At 48.5% G+C, this 20000-nt stretch overlaps 1 protein-coding gene across 2 annotated transcripts in view; it reads right to left on the reverse strand.

The window, feature by feature from the left end:
- traf3 (TNF receptor-associated factor 3) overlaps positions 1-19202 on the reverse strand; it is a 28558-nt gene extending 9356 nt beyond the window's left edge. Inside the window, exons 1-5 of one of the 2 annotated variants that reach the window (XM_061262993.1) lie at positions 18843-19202; positions 2505-2752; positions 1830-1881; positions 1480-1584; positions 955-1119 (exon numbers count right to left, since the gene is read on the reverse strand). In XM_061262993.1, coding sequence (XP_061118977.1) covers positions 955-1119; positions 1480-1584; positions 1830-1881; positions 2505-2752; positions 18843-18926 — 654 coding nt within the window. In that variant the 5' untranslated portion in view covers positions 18927-19202. Of the gene's footprint in view, positions 1-954; positions 1120-1479; positions 1585-1829; positions 1882-2504; positions 2753-6816; positions 6901-18842 lie in introns of those variants that run through there. The other variant, XM_061263002.1, reaches the window with a different exon arrangement.
- Positions 19203-20000: the final 798 nt, after the last annotated feature.

Below are 20000 nucleotides of genomic sequence, written 5' to 3' on the forward strand. Positions count from 1 at the left end.
CCAACACTACTCAGGGGTCCTGTGGGCTACACCAACACTACTCAGGGGTGCTGTGGGCTACACCAACACTACTCAGGGGTCCTGTGGGCTACACCAACACTACTCAGGGGTCCTTTGGGTTACACCAACACTACTCAGGGGTCCTGTGGGCTACACCAGCACTACTCAGGGGTGCTGTGGGCTACACCAACACTACTCAGGGGTGCTGTGGGCTACACCAACACTACTCAGGGGTGTTGTGGGTTACACCAACACTACTCAGGGGTCCTGTGGGTTACACCAACACTACTCAGGGGTCCTGTGGGTTACACCAACACTACTCAGGGGTGCTGTGGGCTACACCAACACTACTCAGGGGTGCTGTGGGCTACACCAACACTACTCAGGGGTCCTGTGGGTTACACCAACACTACTCAGGGGTCCTGTGGGTTACACCAACACTACTCAGGGGTGCTGTGGGCTACACCAACACTACTCAGGGGTGCTGTGGGCTACACCAACACTACTCAGGGGTCCTGTGGGTTACACCAACACTACTCAGGGGTCCTGTGGGCTACACCAACACTACTCAGGGGTGCTGTGGGCTACACCAACACTACTCAGGGGTGCTGTGGGCTACACCAACACTACTCAGGGGTCCTGTGGGTTACACCAACACTACTCAGGGGTGCTGTGGGCTACACCAACACTACTCAGGGGTCCGGTGGGTTACACCAACACTACTCAGGGGTCCTGTGGGTTACACCAACACTACTCAGGGGTCCTGTGGGTTACACCAACACTACTCAGGGGTGCTGTGGGTTACACCAACACTACTCAGGGGTGCTGTGGGTTACACCAACACTACTCAGGGGTCCGGTGGGTTACACCAACACTACTCAGGGGTCCTGTGGGTTACACCAACACTACTCAGGGGTGTTGTGGGTTACACCAACACTACTCGGGGCGTGGTACCTGCAGCTCGGTCTGGGCCATCTTGTGCTGGCAGAACTCGCAGGTCGCCTCGCGGTGCCGGCACTTCCTGCTCAGGTGGTCGGGCATGTCCTTCCTCATCATCCTCTCCTTGCACTTCCCCAGGGGGCACGGCACCTCGAAGTACGGGCACACCGTCAGGTGGTCCTGCGAGAGAGAGCCAGCCAATCACACACCGCGCGGGGTCAGGACCAGCCAATCACACACCGCGCGGGGTCAGCACCAGCCAATCACACACCACACGGGGTCAGCACCAGCCAATCACACACCACACGGGGTCAGCACCAGCCAATCACACACCACGCGGGGTCAGCACCAGCCAATCACACACCACGCGGGGTCAGCACCAGCCAATCACACACCACGCGGGGTCAGCACCAGCCAATCACACACCACGCGGGGTCAGCACCAGCCAATTACAAACTGCACACATGCGTTCCACACACTGAAGATGTTGGAAAAGGAGAATTAGTAACAACACACACACACACACACACACACACTCACCGTAACCTGCTGCAGACTCATCTGTTCTCTGCATCCGTTCTTCTCACTCCTGCAGTACACCTTCAGAGCCATGATCTCCTTGTTACAGCACACATCCCTGAAGATCTGCAGAGAGAGGAGACCTTAACACCAGCACCTCTCACTCTCTCACTCTCTCACTCTCTCACTCTCTCACTCTCTCACACAGACACACAGACACACAGACACACAGACACACATTGACACACATTGACACACACAGGCAGGAAGGCGCACACACGCACGCATGTGCATGCACACACATACACACACACACTCACACATACGCGCACACACACATGCACTCGCGCGCACACACTCGCACGCACTACCTTGTCCTCAAAGAGTGGCTCCATGTCAGCAGGGCACACAGGGTGGGGCATTCTGAAAGAGTTTACTCAATTACAGTACAGCAATACACTATATAACCTTCACCTCATACATCACCACACATTTCACCTGCGCTTGGGTATGCACTAGTGTGTATAGTGTGTGTGTGTGTGTGTGTGTGTGTGTGTATACAGTGTGTGTGTGTGTGTGTGCGCGTACAGTGTGTGTGTGTGTGTGTGTGTGTGTGTGTGTGTGTGTGTATACAGTGTGTGTGTGTGTGTGTGTGTGTGTGTGTGTGTGTGTGTATATACAGTGTGCGTGTACAGTGTGTGTGTACAGTGTGCGTACAGTGTGTGTGTACAGTGTGTGTATACAGTGTGTGTGTGTGTGTGTGTATATACAGTGTGCGCGTACAGTGTGTGTACAGTGTGTACCTGAGCAGCTCGGCGATGCAGGTGTGTGTACAGTGTGTGTATACAGTGTGTGTGTGTACAGTGTGCGCGTACAGTGTGTGTGTGTGTGTGTGTGTGTGTGTGCGCGTACAGTGTGTGTGTGTGTGTGTGCGCGCGTACAGGGTGTGTGTACAGTGTGTGTGTGTACAGTGTGTGTGTACAGGGTGTGTGTACAGTGTGTGCGTACAGTGTGTGTGTGTGTGTGCGTACAGTGTGTGTGTGTACCTGAGCAGCTCGGCGATGCAGGTCTCACAGAAGCGGTGTCCACACTCGGTCTGGCGCGGGCTGCACAGCACCAGCCTGCAGGCCTGGCAGCAGTACTTGGGCTCAGGCTGTAGCAGGAAGCGGTCCCTGAAGCCGCCCTGGAGCGGCAGGAAGCCGGGCTCACTCCAGGGCCTCTGCGCCAGGGAGGGCGCCCTCTGCTGGGGGAGCTGCACCTCACGCCCATCCCCACTCCGCCCTGAGGACATCACCTGCGGGAGAGGAGGGGGTCACTGAGGGTCACTGAGGGACACTGAGGGTCACTGAGGGTCACTGAGGGTCACTGAGGGTCACTGGGGGTCACTGAGGGTCACTGGGGGTCACTGAGGGTCACTGAGGGTCACTGAGGGACGCACACCATACAGCGCACGCATTACTGCACATTACAGTCACGGCTGATTGGACTGAGCAGGGTTAATCCCCACTGGAGCAAGGGCCCAACAGCTGCATGGATCTTACTGTGGCTACACTGAGGCTTGAACCACCACCCTTACAGGTCCCAGTCATGTACCTTAGCCACTAAGCTACAGGCTGCACACACATTACATTACATTTTATTTAGCAGACACTGTTATCCAAAGCAATGTGCAAAAACATGCACACCAAAGTGATTAGAACAAACTCCAGAACAGGTTGGATAAGGTATAATTCACACAGAATCAGTTGTACAGCCATGAACATTAAGTCTCTTCCACATGGCAAACAGGACAAGTCAGTGACGAATTAGGTCAGAAACTACACACACCCAACAATACGCACACGTACGCACACGTGTGTACAGAGACATACGCACACACAGATACTGGCCAAACGCACACAATTTGACCCCGGAGTTAAGCTTACAACAAAGCACCTCAAACATTTTAAATGGCAGGTAACTCTTAGACCTTATAATTACCGTATGTCCATGTCCCTTTGTGTCAGGCACAATAGCAGTGAAGTAAAAACACACAGATATCCTCACAGCATTTAAACCAGCTGTAATAACACTGTAGGGACAGGCAGGGCCTTGCACAATGTAGGTGCTGATTCTGTCTGTGCTGTAGGTGCTGGCTCTGTACTGTAGGTGCTGATTCTCTCTGTGCTGTAGGTGCTGATTCTCTCTGTGCTGTAGGTGCTGATTCTCTCTGTGCTGTAGGTACTGATTCTCTCTGTGCGGTAGGTGCTGATTCTTTCTGTGCGGTAGGTGCTGATTCTCTCTGTGCGGTAGGTGCTGGCTCTGTGCTGTAGGTGCTGATTCTCTCTGTGCTGTAGGTGCTGATTCTCTCTGTGCGGTAGGTGCTGATTCTCTCTGTGCTGTAGGTGCTGATTCTCTCTGTGCGGTAGGTGCTGATTCTCTCTGTGCGGTAGGTGCTGGCTCTGTGCTGTAGGTGCTGATTCTCTCTGTGCTGTAGGTGCTGATTCTCTCTGTGCTGTAGGTGCTGGCTCTGTACTGTAGGTACTGATTCTCTCTGTGCTGTAGGTACTGATTCTCTCTGTGCGGTAGGTGCTGATTCTCTCTGTGCTGTAGGTGCTGATTCTCTCTGTGCTGTAGGTGCTGATTCTCTCTGTGCGGTAGGTGCTGGCTCTGTGCTGTAGGTGCTGATGTTCTCTGTACTGTAGGTGCTGATTCTCTCTGTGCTGTAGGTGCTGATTCTCTCTGTGCGGTAGGTGCTGATTCTCTCTGTGCTGTAGGTGCTGATTCTCTCTGTGCTGTAGGTACATATTCTCTCTGTGCTGTAGGTGCTGATTCTCTCTGTACTGTAGGTGCTGATTCTCTCTGTGCTGTAGGTGCTGGCTCTGTGCTGTATAAAGAGCTGCTGGTTTGGGTGCAGCCCAGGGAATCCCCTCTGCCATAGAAATATCTCCCTGTAGCTAAAGTTATCCAGAGCAGGAGCCAGGCCAAGAGTAGCTGTCTGTGCATACGCCCCTCAGCCCTGCGCATACGCCCCCTGGACTACCCAAATAAACACAATCACGTAGGTTGTACTGACACAGGGCACTGTACTGACACAGGGCGCTGTACTGACACAGGGCACTGTACTGACACAGGGCGTTGTACTGACACAGGGCGTTGTACTGACACAGGGCACTGTACTGACACAGGGCACTGTACTGACACAGGGCACTGTACTGACACAGGGCGTTGTACTGACACAGGGCACTGTACTGACACAGGGCGTTGTACTGACACAGGGCGTTGTACTGACACAGGGCGTTGTACTGACACAGGGCGTTGTACTGACACAGGGCGTTGTACTGTACTGACACAGGGCGCTGTACTGACACAGGGCGCTGTACTGACACAGGGCACTGTACTGACACAGGGCACTGTACTGACACAGGGCACTGTACTGACACAGGGCGCTGTACTGACACAGGCCGCTGTACTGACACAGGGCGCTGTACTGACACAGGGCGCTGTACTGACACAGGCCGCTGTACTGACACAGGGCACTGTACTGACACAGGCCGCTGTACTGACACAGGGCACTGTACTGACACAGGGCACTGTACTGACACAGGCCGCTGTACTGACACAGGCCGCTGTACTGACACAGGCCGCTGTACTGACACAGGGCACTGTACTGACACAGGGCACTGTACTGACACAGGGCACTGTACTGACACAGGGCACTGTACTGCCAACATGCTTTATGTCATTACTGAAAAACAAATCATTACTGAAAAGCAACAGCCTCTGGCACCTTCTCCTAAGCCCCTGGCAGTTTTGGTCTTCCACAATCCCACAATTCTTTGCGCAAAGTTGGCTCGGTCATCCATCTGTTCTCACTGACTCATCAGACACTTCAGCCAATCAGAGACTTAACTGCTGATACACACTGAAAGCCAGTCAGACACTGGGATACACAGACCCCCACACCAACCCCCCTACAGACACACAGACCGCCACATTAACCCCCAAACCCCTGACAGCCCAGACCGGTTTCATTATGAACACACAGGGACTGAGACGTGTCCGGTTCTGCTTCAGAAAGGAGAAGTTCAGAATGTCATCTCATCAAACACATCACAGGCCCAACAGCTGGGATGTGAGAGCTTACGTTCATTAACATAATGAGTCAGTCATACGGGGAATACAGGCAGCTGCGTTCAGAGCTGGCGTTATTAATATAATCATCCAGTCATAAGCGGAATACTTCTGAGCTCATATTAATGTTAACGTAATCAGTCATAGGGGAGTACAGAGCACAGGCTGAATGAGCACACAGACTGGACTGTGAGTTCCCCGAGTTCACTACAGAGTGACGGGGGGCACTTCTTCCAGGAAGCATGAGGGGGGGGTCGGTCCCCCCCGTCCCTCCCCCAACACTCTGACACCCTCTCATTACATTATGGCTTTTTAGCTGAAGTTTTTATCCAAAGTGACGTACAGTTGACTAGACTAAGCAGAGGACAATCCCCCCTGGAGCAATGTGCGGTTAAGTGGCAGTACCAGCAGCACTGATCTCACTGCACTGGGGCTTGAAACACCAACCTTCCAGGTACCAGTCCAGCACCTCAGCCACTAGGCCACAGGCTGCCCCCTTTCACACCACACGGTACACTCACCTCACACCCCCCCGATTCAGATCTACGCCATCTTAAACAGAGGTCCCGTCCCAAAAGCACCTAAAAATCCCAAGAGTGACATTCTCCACGCGACGGAACCCAGTCAGTGTCTGCCACACAGCCAGTTTCAGTGATCAATTTAAATTCTGCTTCTTTAAACACAATCAGCCAGACAGGCGGGTAAAATGCACGTCACAGCGCAGTGAAAACACGCAGGCAGGCCTGCCAGGCTGAGACACCCGAAGCACAGAGTCTGCAGGCTCACCTCCTCCTCACCTGCACAATCCCTCCTCACAGACACGCTGCGGTCTGCACTGTAAACACAGACTAACATAACTGGCTAACACGCATCAATGGCACAGTACAGGTTAACACACAGTACAGGTTAACACACAGTACAGGTTAACACACAGTACAGGTTAACAGAGCTCCAACTACAGCAGCAGTAGAGTCACAGGTAATGCAGAACCCTGGAATCACAGACACAGACACACAGACACAGACACACAGACACACACACAGACACAGACACAGACACACACACACAGACACAGACACACAGACACAGACACACAGACACAGACACACACACAGACACAGACACAGACACAGACACAGACACACAGACACAGACACAGACACACACACAGACACAGACACACAGACACACAGACACACACACACACAGACACACACACACAGACACACACACACTGAGCTTTACCAGCACAAGAGCCTCCAGGCTCTTCAGAGATAAACCATGGTCCCCCATCTCCAGAGAAATCAGCCAGACAGCCAGGGAAATCAGCCAAACTCAGCCAGACAGCCAGAGGAATCAGCCAGACCAGGACAGCACAGCCAGAGGAATCAGCCAGACCAGGACAGCCCAGGCAGAGGAATCAGCCAGACCAGGACAACACAGCCAGAGGAATTAGCCAGACCAGGACAACACAGCCAGAGGAATCAGCCAGACCAGGACAGCACAGGCAGAGGAATCAGCCAGACCAGGACAACACAGCCAGAGGAATCAGCCAGACCAGGACAACACAGCCAGAGGAATCAGCCAGACCAGGACAGCACAGGCAGAGGAATCAGCCAGACCAGGACAGCCCAGGCAGACAGCAGCAGGCTGGGCCAGTGGAGTGAGCGTTCAGTCAGAACACCGTCTGCTCTGTTCCTGGAACACAGACAGCTCTGAGCCGCTTCCACTTTCTGTCTGCTCTCACTGTACATGGAGGAAAGTCCCAAAAAAGTCCTCTCAACTCCCCGTCCCACTGAGCCAGTGCCATTCCAGCAGAACAGCACAGAGAACAATGCAATTCATCACGGGTTTGAGAGGAACAGGGACTCCACACACCTCTCACACACGCCACACACACGCCACACACACACACACGCCTCACACACGCCTCACACACACGTCACAGGGCAAAACATCACACACACACACACACACACACACACATACACACGCCACAGGTCCATAAAAAGGGCGGGGAACATCCCCAGCAAGGTCACAGTTAGACCCTTAACACACCAGCGAGGTCACAGTTAGACCCTTAACACACCAGCGAGGTCACAGTTAGACCCTTAACACACCAGCGAGGTCACAGTTAGACCCTTAACACACCAGCGAGGTCACAGTTAGACCCTTAACACACCAGCGAGGTCACAGTTAGACCCTTAACACACCAGCAAGGTCAAAGTTAGACCCTTTACACACCAGCGAGGTCACAGTTAGACCCTTTACACACCAGCGGGGTCACAGTTAGACCCTTTACACACCACAAACATTCCTGTAAACCGGGGAGTGCTTTTATAGAAGTGCTCGCTGCTGTCCGTGGCACAGGTCTGAGCACTCCAGTACAGGAGTACAGTACCCTAACCCTAACCCTAACTCAAACCCTAACCCCTAACCCTAACTCAAACCCTAACCCTAACTCAAACCCTAACCATAACCCCTAACCCTAACTCAAACCCTAACCCATAACCCATAACCCTAACTCAAACCCTAACCCCTAACCCTAACTCAAACCCTAACCATAACCCCTAACCCTAACCCTAACTCAAACCCTAACCATAACCCCTAACCCTAACCCTAACCCTAACCCTAACTCAAACCCTAACCATAACCATAACCCCTAACCCTAACCCTAACTCAAACCCTAACCATAACCCCTAACCCTAACTCAAACCCTAACCCCTAACCCTAACCCTAACTCAAACCCTAACCCCTAACCCTAACCCAAACCCTAACCATAACCCCTAACCCTAACCCTAACTCAAACTGTGTAAATTACATATGTTCAACTGAGAACACGCAAAACATTAGCCTCATTGGATTCGTCATTCTTGAGATATTTCAGTGGCACCCAAAATGTCACTCACAAGTGGACATTTGGGTTTGTGTTGATTATGGAGAATTATATATTCAGCATTAAAGCAGGGAAGAACTTGAACTTGTACACGGATATAATACTATAACCATCTTCCGATTACGACCTCCGGTTTTCATAATACTGCTCAGGAAAAAAGTTATGGTCATTAGAAAATGCTGAATTATGCCACTTTTTTAAATATTTGATGGCCTACTAAACCAGCACCACTAGGTGTATGACTGTACTCCTAAGACTAGTAGATTTTTGTTTTGATAAAGAACAGCCACAAGAAAGAAGTCAAAAGGTAATTTATTCAAAAATTATATAATGCCACAGTTGGATCTGGCCAGAAAAGTGTTTTTTACTGAACCAGGTAGTTGGTTAGGTGGAAAGCTTCCGATGAAAATGAAAGTTTGTGTATTTCAAAAGGTATAATAGGCCTACATACGTACAAAAACTTGAGCTGATAATGTAATGCTTTTGCATGTTTTGATCAGTTCAAACAGGACCATACAGGGAATGGCCTTTAAAGCAGTAATAAGTAAAGGTGAATGGCTTGGACAGATTTTCCAGTGAAAATCGGTGGGATTTTATGACAAGAGTTAGCTGGAGAAATATCGGCTGGGTAAAACCCGGAACAGCTTGTTTTACTTCAGTCCGTGTTCCAGATTTGGGAGGGATCCGGGTTTTACTCAGTGCAGTTATCCAGCTAGTGAAATGCCCATAAGGTACGATGTGTCTTAGTCTGGCAGTGAAATGCTGTTCTGCTGTGATTGCAGCCGAGTTATAAAATATTTAAAATATCTGCTGAAGTTTGATTTCCAAGTGTCAACATCTACATGTTGCGAGTAACTAACATACCATCTTCTGGCTAGTTTTCCGTGTTAGCAGGCTGCTAGCTCGTGCAGAGCTTTGTATCATAGAGATGTATTTGGGTTGCGTGGGTTTGAGGCTCAGACGAAATGTGCAACTCTATGCAGTGTACACGCCACTGAAACGTGCTAATCGGACATGCTAACAGGCTAACAGGCGAACAGGCGAACAGGCTAACAGGCTAACAGGCTAACAGGCTAACAGGCTAACAGGCTAACAGGCTATAATGCGGCTTCAAAGCGAATGTGTGAACCATCCAGCTCAGTTGGTTCGACAGCTCAAAGTGGAACCACTGCGACAATGCCCTGACAGCTAACAGCTGACGGGTCTTTTGAAAACAGGCTATTTCCTAAAATAAAAGGTTGGCTAATACACATTTTCTACACTTATACATAAAATGAAAAGACAATAATGCATAATTTCGTCTGTCGTGTCTTTTATACGACCTCTTATACCACTACCCATCCCCAACTCAACCCCCCCCCCCTAACCTCTGGAATCCCCCCAAAATGTTGTTCATTAGGGGGAAATCCCCTCCCCCTCCCCTGAACCAGACATCCATTATAAGCCCTGGGAAAAGAAGGAAAAGCATCTCTCTCACTCTCTCACTCTCTCACTCTCTCACTCTCTCACTCTCTCACTCTCTCACTCTCTCTCTCACTCACTCACTCACTCACTCACTCACTCTCTCACTCCTCCGTTGGGAGGTGGAGCTCTGGGCTAGTGGCAGCTCTGTGGGAGGAGTTGTGGGATGATAGCCACAGGGAATTTCCAAAGGAAATAAAAAATACAAGCTTTCAAACTTTCAATTTCATCTCCCAAAGGAGAAGAACCCATACTCTCCCATATCTCTCTCTTTCTCTCTGTATCGCTCCATATCTCCCTATATCTAACTCTTTCTCTCTCATGCATTTACTACCTTAGGTACTTTACTCACCTGGGAAACACCTTTATCCAAGACAACATTCAGTTCCAGTTACCAAAACATTCCGCTCAGAAACACATTACTGAAACATTACTAAAACATTCCGCTCAGAAACACACATTACGCTCACACTCACACTGACAATCAATCACACACTCACACTGACAATCACACACTCACACTCACACACACAATCACACACTCACACTCACACACACAATCACACACTCACACACACACACTGACACTCGCACACACAATCACACACTCACACTGACAATCACACACTCACACTCACACACACAATCACACACTCACACACACAATCACACACTCACACACTCACACACACACACTGACACTCGCACACACAATCACACACTCACACTGACGATTACATTCGCACACACACACACACTGACACTCGCACACACAACCACACACTCGCACACAATGGTTTCAGAAAGTATTCAGACCTCAGAGTCCGAAGTGGGATTTGAACCCCAGCCCCTCACTCGTCCAAAGATTTCTTAGACAAATGCATTACCGCTGAGCTACAGGCGAAACCAGCCCTCGCCAAGGGCAACAACGGTATTTTGAATTACCGTTGGGCCATGTCATCAGGTAACCTGCATTTCACCCTGCTTTTACTAGCAAATAAGCCAAGATAACCCTGCAACACGCGCGCGCGCGCGCGCGCGCGCACGCACACACACACACACACACACACACACACACACACACACACACACACACACACACACACACACACACACACACACACACACACACACACACACGCACACATACACACACGCACACACACACGGGCAGATACACACACGCACACAGATACACATGCACGCACAGATACACACGCGCACGCACACACAGATACACACACACATACACACACACGCACAGATACACACGCACGCACAGATACACACGCGCACACACACACCCGCGCGCACACACACACACACACACACACAGTGAGCATGAGAGAGTGAGAATGAGTGAGTGAGCTGGGCTATAATGCATTTCTAGAGCATCTAGCATCTCTATCAGCATCTCTTGATAGAGCACTGGCACCATGTGACACACAGCACAAGCAATGACCAGAGATCACAACAAGTGATCCTATTGGATGAGAGTGGAGGTGCAGTATGGAGGCTGCACAGCACAGTACCACTGCATTTCAAGAGTTTTAGTAGGATTAAACGTTACAGCTAACTAGGCTGCGTCTGAACTGAAGTGCAGCTGGTGCAGCCTGGTCCTACAGAGGGCAGGCAGAGGCTGCTACAGCAGTGAAGTTCCCCCTTAGATCATAGTTTTCTTCTGTGACAGACCAACCATCAAACCTTTATATGAAAACTGATAGACTGGGCACAAGCATAATATGTTTTAAACGATGCCGTGTCATTGTGTTTTACCACATAAATGAATGGGTTGCCATGGCCACTCGACCTCCAACATGTCATCCTCAAGAAAATAGTCACGTGACTAAGAACGATTCATATGATATCATGAGGCATGACTCCATACAATATTATGGGCTCTAAGTAACATTGCCATTCTAAAATTCCCAAAGATAGAGATGAGGTTGTAGGTTTGAACCATGCCTTAACTGGCTCACTATGGGTCCCGTACACACCTGCCTGCACACACCTGCACACCTGCCTGCACACACCTGCACACCTCTGCCTGTACACACCTGCACACACCTGCCTGTATACACCTGCACACCTGCCTGCACACACCTGCACACCTCTGCCTGTACACACCTGCACACACCTGCCTGTATACACCTGCACACCTGCCTGCACACACCTGCCTGCACACACCTGCCTGTACACACGCTCACATTTTTGTGGTTCACTGACCAGCAGAGGTAACAGAAAGACTTTGTCACCAAGTGAAGAGCAGAGGTGAGGAGAATGCTTGCGTGTCTGAGAGTGCACACGGTCCATTCCTGAGGACATCCTCAAAACCTCAGCCGTGATCCTGTCTGTAAAACCACACCCGCCACTTCCAGCGGGAAGATCGCGAAAACTGAATCTCCCTTAGCGTGTTTTGTTCCACATTTGTGAATATGAATTTAAAGGCAGGTATTTACACTGTGCACTCAAAACAGAGAAAACACAATTCAGCGCAATTCTTTAGACACACGCAGGCTCCAGGACTGTTGTCATGGTGACAGCCTGACGAGCCTGTGGAAGGTCTAACGAGAACGGCAGCAGAGAGACGGACAGCAACCACCCTGAGTCTGCAGAGTAACACAGCCCTGAGTCTGCCAGAGTAACACAGCCCTGAGTCTGCCAGAGTAACACAGCCCTGAGTCTGCAGAGTAACACAGCCCTGAGTCTGCAGAGTAACACAGCCCTGAGTCTGTAGAGTAACACAGCCCTGAGTCTGCAGAGTAACACAGCCCTGAGTCTGCAGAGTAACACAGCCCTGAGTCTGCAGAGTAACACAGCCCTGAGTCTGCAGAGTAACACAGCCCTGAGTCTGCAGAGTAACACAGCCCTGAGTCTGCAGAGTAACACAGCCCTGAGTCTGTAGAGTAACACAGCCCTGAGTCTGTAGAGTAACACAGCCCTGAGTCTGCAGAGTAACACAGCCCTGAGTCTGCAGAGTAACACAGCCCTGAGTCTGCCAGAGTAACACAGCCCTGAGTCTGCAGAGTAACACAGCCCTGAGTCTGCAGAGTAACACAGCCCTGAGTCTGTAGAGTAACACAGCCCTGAGTCTGTAGAGTAACACAGCCCTGAGTCTGTAGAGTAACACAGCCCTGAGTCTGCAGGGTAACACAGCCCTGCGTCTGCAGAGTAACACAGCCCTGAGTCTGTAGAGTAACACAGCCCTGAGTCTGCCAGAGTAACACAGCCCTGAGTCTGCAGAGTAACACAGCCCTGAGTAACACAGCCCTGAGTCTGTAGAGTAACACAGCCCTGAGTCTGTAGAGTAACACAGCCCTGAGTCTGCAGAGTAACACAGCCCTGAGTAACACAGCCCTGAGTCTGTAGAGTAACACAGCCCTGAGTCTGCAGGGTAACACAGCCCTGAGTCTGTAGAGTAACACAGCCCTGAGTCTGTAGAGTAACACAGCCCTGAGTCTGTAGAGTAACACAGCCCTGAGTCTGCAGAGTAACACAGCCCTGAGTCTGTAGAGTAACACAGCCCTGAGTCTGTAGAGTAACACAGCCCTGAGTCTGCAGAGTAACACAGCCCTGAGTAACACAGCCCTGAGTCTGCAGAGTAACACAGCCCTGAGTCTGTAGAGTAACACAGCCCTGAGTCTGCAGAGTAACACAGCCCTGAGTCTGTAGAGTAACACAGCCCTGAGTCTGTAGAGTAACACAGCCCTGAGTCTGTAGAGTAACACAGCCCTGAGTCTGCAGAGTAACACAGCCCTGAGTCTGTAGGGTAACACAGCCCTGAGTCTGCAGGGTAACACAGCCCTGAGTCTGTAGAGTAACACAGCCCTGAGTCTGTAGAGTAACACAGCCCTGAGTCTGTAGAGTAACACAGCCCTGAGTCTGTAGGGTAACACAGCCCTGAGTCTGTAGAGTAACACAGCCCTGAGTCTGCAGAGTAACACAGCCCTGAGTCTGCCAGAGTAACACAGCCCTGAGTCTGCCAGAGTAACACAGCCCTGAGTCTGCAGAGTAACACAGCCCTGAGTCTGCAGAGTAACACAGCCCTGAGTCTGTAGAGTAACACAGCCCTGAGTCTGTAGAGTAACACAGCCCTGAGTCTGCAGGGTAACACAGCCCTGAGTCTGCAGAGTAACACAGCCCTGAGTCTGCAGGGTAACACAGCCCTGAGTCTGCAGAGTAACACAGCCCTGAGTCTGCAGGGTAACACAGCCCTGAGTCTGCCAGAGTAACACAGCCCTGAGTCTGTAGAGTAACACAGCCCTGAGTCTGTAGAGTAACACAGCCCTGAGTCTGTAGAGTAACACAGCCCTGAGTCTGTAGAGTAACACAGCCCTGGGTCTGCAGGGTAACACAGCCCTGAGTCTGCAGAGTAACACAGCCCTGAGTCTAACTCTGCCCTCATTCATGAAACGTGCGTACGATTACATCTGATCGTTAACTGTGCTTACGAATGTTTCCACGAACATTTGGGCATTCATCATTTTCTTTACCAGAATTTCTTCCTTGGAAAGGTCAAAATCAGTGTTTGGAGACAGGAGTAAAGGCATATGGAAAAGAATGGAACCTACAGTGCCCTCCATAATGTTTGGGACAAAGACCCATCGTTCATTTATTTGCGATGGGACACAGCAATGTTATGTAAATGAAAGTAGTCATGTTTAGTATTTTGTTGCATAGGCTATCCTTCGTATGCAATGACTGCTTGAAGTCTTGTGGATTCAGTTGCTTCTGCCTGTCTTCTCTGGTGATGCTCTGCCATGCCTGTATTGCAGCCATCTTTAGCTCATGCTAGTTTTGGGGGCTAGTCTCCTTAAGTTCTCTTCAGCATTTGAAAGACATGCTCAATTAGGTTCAGATCAGGTGATTGACTTGGTCACTCGAGAATTGACCATTTTTTAGCTTTGAAAAACTCCTTTGTTGCTGTAGCAGTATGTTTGGGATCATTGTCTTGCTGTAGAATGAACTTCCGGCTAATTCCAGCCTTTGGCAGCCATACATATCGAGGCCATAACACCCCCACTACCATGTTCCACAGACAAGGTGGTATGATCTTGGGCAGTTCCTTCTCTCCCCCATACTTTGCTCTTACCATCACTCTGATCATTTAATCTTCTCATCTCATCTGTCAAAAATACCATTTTCCAGAACTGTGGTTGCTCTTTTAAGTGATTCTTGGCAAACTATAACCTCGCCCATCCTGTTTTTGTGGCTAACCAGAAGTTTACGTCTGTTATATTTCTGTTCATGAAGTCTTCTGCAGACAGTGGTCATTGACCCTGCAAATCGACACCTGACTCCTGAAGAGTGTTTCTGATCTGTCGGACAGGTGTTTGGAGATTTTTCTTGATTATGGTCATCAGCTGTGGGGGTCGTCCTAGGCCTGCCAGTCCACTTGCGATTAGTAAGCTTACCAGTTCTCTTTCTTTTTTAATTATGTTCCAACCAGTTGATTTTGGTGAGCCTAAGGTTTGACCAATATCTCAACAGTTTCATCATGGCTTCTTTCATTGGCACAACTTTGGTCCTCATGTTGATAAACTGCAATACTTGTCATCAAGGGTGATTGAAAGACTAGGTGCTGAGAGCTCTCTTAATGCTGCACCAAGGAGGCAATTAAACACACCTGAGCAATTACAAACACCTATGAAGCCATGCGTCCCAGATGTTATGGTGCCCTGAAATGGGGGGACTATGTAAAAACACCGCTGTAATTTCCACATGGTGAAACCAAAATGTACAAAAATACTCTTTAATAAAATCTGAGAATGTGCACTTTCACCAATACATTACATATTCTTTAGCTGACGTAACAAACATTATGGAGGGTACTACATAATCTGTAAAACTATGATCTATAACATGGCCACCCAGCAGACAAACATGAACGTCAGCGCACTGTAATTAGCACATCACACCCCGACACACAGACTCACACAGCAGCCGCTCGTGTGTGTCAAATAAGATCTCACACTGAGTAGGAGGGAGCTCCACAGCCCTTGAAGCTGTTTTCTGTAAAAGAGTTAAGTGTCTGTTTGTGACTTAATAGAGCCCAAATCCCTCGACAATGGCTTTCAGGAACTCAAATCGAGCCCAACCAACACAGCGTTTTTCAGGGCTTCCCCCTTATTTTAAGCCATTACACATCTCCCTCTAGAACTCACGACGGGCCTCATTCACCAACATAGAACATGCGTACGATCAAATCTGATCGTTAACTGTGCTTACGAATGTTTCCACGAACATTTGGTAATTTATCTATTTTTTTATTATTTGAATGGGTTATGAAAAGGCACATAGAGAGGATGGTTCTATTCAGAATGCTTTATACGCGCAAAGCCATTTTAAGTAGTTACAGACTCCATGTTAACAATAAATGTTAATCAATTAAATTATTATACGAATATTGAGTATGCAATTGATTTTAACGAAATTATCTGAATAACCTCAAATTCCTCACGATTTCTCATTGATTTCAATTTCAGTTTACCTTTATTTTGTTTTCCGAACAGGTTAAGTTCAAAATAAGTTTTGCGATAATAACCATGTTAGGAACTTGTGCGACTGGCTTTGTGGATAAAAGCCCCTTCACCAGCCTGAGCCATACCAGGCTGTCCGGGAGGGGAATATCTACAGCAGGTAGCTCCTCCAAACAAAACGGCAAGATCAGGGGCCTGTTCCACGAAGCAGGATTACAAAGTTAGCCAAATAACTGCACTGAGTAAACACTGACTTAAGGAAAAAGAGCTGTTCTGAGGTTAACACAGTGCAGTTATCCAGCTAAATCAGTAATCCTGCTCTGTGGGTTTTACTCAGTGCAGTTATCCAGCTAACTCAGTACTCCTGATTTTGTGGGTTTCACTGAGTGCAGTTATCCAGCTAACTCAGTACTCCTGATTTTGTGGGTTTCACTGAGTGCAGTTATCCGGCTAACTGAGTACTCCTGCTCTGGGGATCTGGGTCCGGAGGTAGTTCCAGCAGAAAGGTGTGTTTGCTGCACAGGGCATTTCAGGGACTTTTCCAGCCACCACGTCATTGTCCTCAGGCTGCTGTGACCCAGAGCCCACATACTGAGGACCAGTCTTCCTTCTCAAACACACAAACATACACAAACACACACACACATACACACACACACACACACACACAAACACACATGCACAAACACACACATACACACACAATCTCATACAAACACACAAAGAAACATACGCATACACACACACACAAACACACACAAACACACAAACATACACAAACACACACACACATACACACACACACACACACACACAAACAAACACACATGCACAAACACACACACACAAACACACAAACACAAACACACTCATACACACACACACACACACACAAACAAACACACATGCACAAACACACACACACAAACACACACACACAAACACAAACACACTCATACACACACAATCTCATACAAACACACAAAGAAACATACGCATGCACACACACACACACGCGCACACACACACACACACACACACACACACAGGATAAGTGCCACTAAGAGCAACTTTCTCAGGTTTGGCTGTGAAATCTGGATATAATGCCACTCCCTGCGTTTGTGTGCATGCGTACGTTCCCTGCATTTATGTGCAATACGTACGTTCCCTGCGTTTGTGTGCATGTGTACGTTCCCTGCGTTTGTGTGGAATGCGTACGTTCCCTGCGTTTGTGTGCATGTGACAACCTTGGCTAATCAAAGTAATTAAACACTCTTCTGCTGACAAGACATCTCCAGCAGCAGCCTTATCACACGGTACACTTTCATCTTCAGAATGATAGCACTGTAAAACAGGGCTTTTTAATTCACCTTTACAGTATACATGCAGAGAACAGCAATTTGATCTACAGCTCAACTGAAGCACTTGCAGAGAGGACTTGAACTTTGTGCTAAGGCCACACTTGTTAAAGGCTCGTTGACATAGTAAGTAAAACAAAATAAAAAATGGGACGAGCATTCCTTGCGTAAACATTTTTACATCCACAAAGGTAGCTTCCAAACGAATTCAGAGATTCCCAAATGATCTGTTCTTTGAACTTTTGTGAGTAGGCCCATATTTTTGGTGTAAAAAAATTGGATTGAGAATTACACCATGGTTTCAGCATCATACACACAGATTTATGCACAGAAACACATATTTACACAAGTATATCTGTGTATATATATACATATGTGTGTACAAATCGTTAGGCTACAAATCGTTAAATAAGGTTAAAATTAACAAACAACAATATTTTCTGACCACTCCAATCCCGGCACAGTAAAGTGATCTGTCCATCTATTTAACCAGCTAGTGAGGTACTTGCATAGTTTCATTATTAGCTAGCTTCTTAGCCAGGCAGTACTGGTTATTTGCATACATCAGAAATCACACGCAACACGTAGTTAATCCAAACGCTGTTCGGGCTATGGCTGACGCTAGCTAACACTGTCAGACTGAGACGGAAAATGCAAAGGAGTATCTGAATGCGCTTTTAGAAACGAAACAACCAAATGCAACTGATATCGTTACCATGTTGCTGGGAAGGCTCTCTCTCCCTCTCACAGTCTATCTCTCTCACTCTCACTCGCACACTCACACTCACACAAACTATACGGGTGTATTTAACTGTATCGTTAGCAAAACACGGCGCATCCATTTTTATGTATCCATTTTGTCGCTGGTAACGTTGGCAACGACAGAGGAACCGTGCAATTGTATAAGAAGCTAAGCTAAGCTAGCTTGCTAACAGCTAGCAGGCAGACACGTTAACGTTACTCACACACGGGCAGACGAGCCACACAGACGGCTAAGACTAAATGAACAGCAAACCATTAAATAATTCGCCAAAAAGAAAAACTGCCAAATCAGAGTGAAATTGACGGAAAGCTTACATGTATTATATCCTTGTCGCCGTCCAATCCAACAGCACCGTTTTTCTGGGCAAGCTGAACAGAATCCGCCTCGGTAAACGGCATTCACACACGCGAAAGCCCCGTGAACGGTGTAACCGCAGGTCTAGTAACCGTCATGAGTGTTTAAAAGCGCGGCTACAGCCACGCCACTAAACGGTAAAACCACTGCTGGGTTGGCGTGCACACTCGAATATCGCAGAAATGTAAAGAAAATGACATTTTGGCAGGAGTCGCGCCGCCGCCGCTGCATCCCCGCAGTGTTGATGTCGGTTCTCCGCCGAATGGAAAGCCCCTTTGCTGTGCACTTCCTCTGGAAATCCCCATCACAAAAAAATACCGTATGACAGCGCACGAGCCCGCCCAGCTCGCCCTGCCGTTTCAGGTTTTTTTTTTTTTTTTCTCGCGTCTCCTCACATGGCGGAATTTTACCCTGGGATGATCCACGATTTGGCATCGGCTATCACATTATCGAGCGGAATGAACCGTGTACATTATCGGGCGTTTCGGGCCGTCTCTATACCTGGCAACATGTGGGAATTGCCACAACAAGAAGGTGAAGTCTTCACCACCCACAAAATTGTCGCCTATTTTTTTTTAAGTAAATGACAGCCTGCCAACTAAGTAGGTAGTGGAAGATGAGGGTTAATTTTCCGAACTAGAATTAAAACATGACGGTAACCTTAAATGAACATAAGCACAATTTAAGTGCATCAACAATATTGCAAAACGTTACATTCAGAAAAGTAAAATATTTCCTGTCAACTGGCCTATTTGTCATTTATTATTATTGTTATTATTATAATAAAAATGGAAATAAAGACATGTAAGGCGGGGCGGGGGGAATTTCTCATTTACAATGGGCCTACTAAAGATGGGGATTTCATGTTGGGATATACGGGTCAGTAGTCTTAATCGTTTTCCCCTTATAATTTGCTGGAAATTATAATTTCATAATTTAAAATAAAAAAATCCCCCTACAGTTTCAGTTCTCCGGGTTTATGCATTTCAACCTCCCCAATATTCAAACTAGTTAACGTCTTTTCCCAAAAGACCACATAGATAACGTATGTTCCTCAGAAAGCCCAGTCATTTGTGCATGTTCAACCCAGTTCACAGAAATTCTATGTAAATGATGAA

This window comes from Conger conger, chromosome 1, assembly GCF_963514075.1.
Source record: "Conger conger chromosome 1, fConCon1.1, whole genome shotgun sequence".
In the NCBI taxonomy this organism is placed as follows: Eukaryota; Metazoa; Chordata; class Actinopteri; order Anguilliformes; family Congridae; genus Conger; species Conger conger.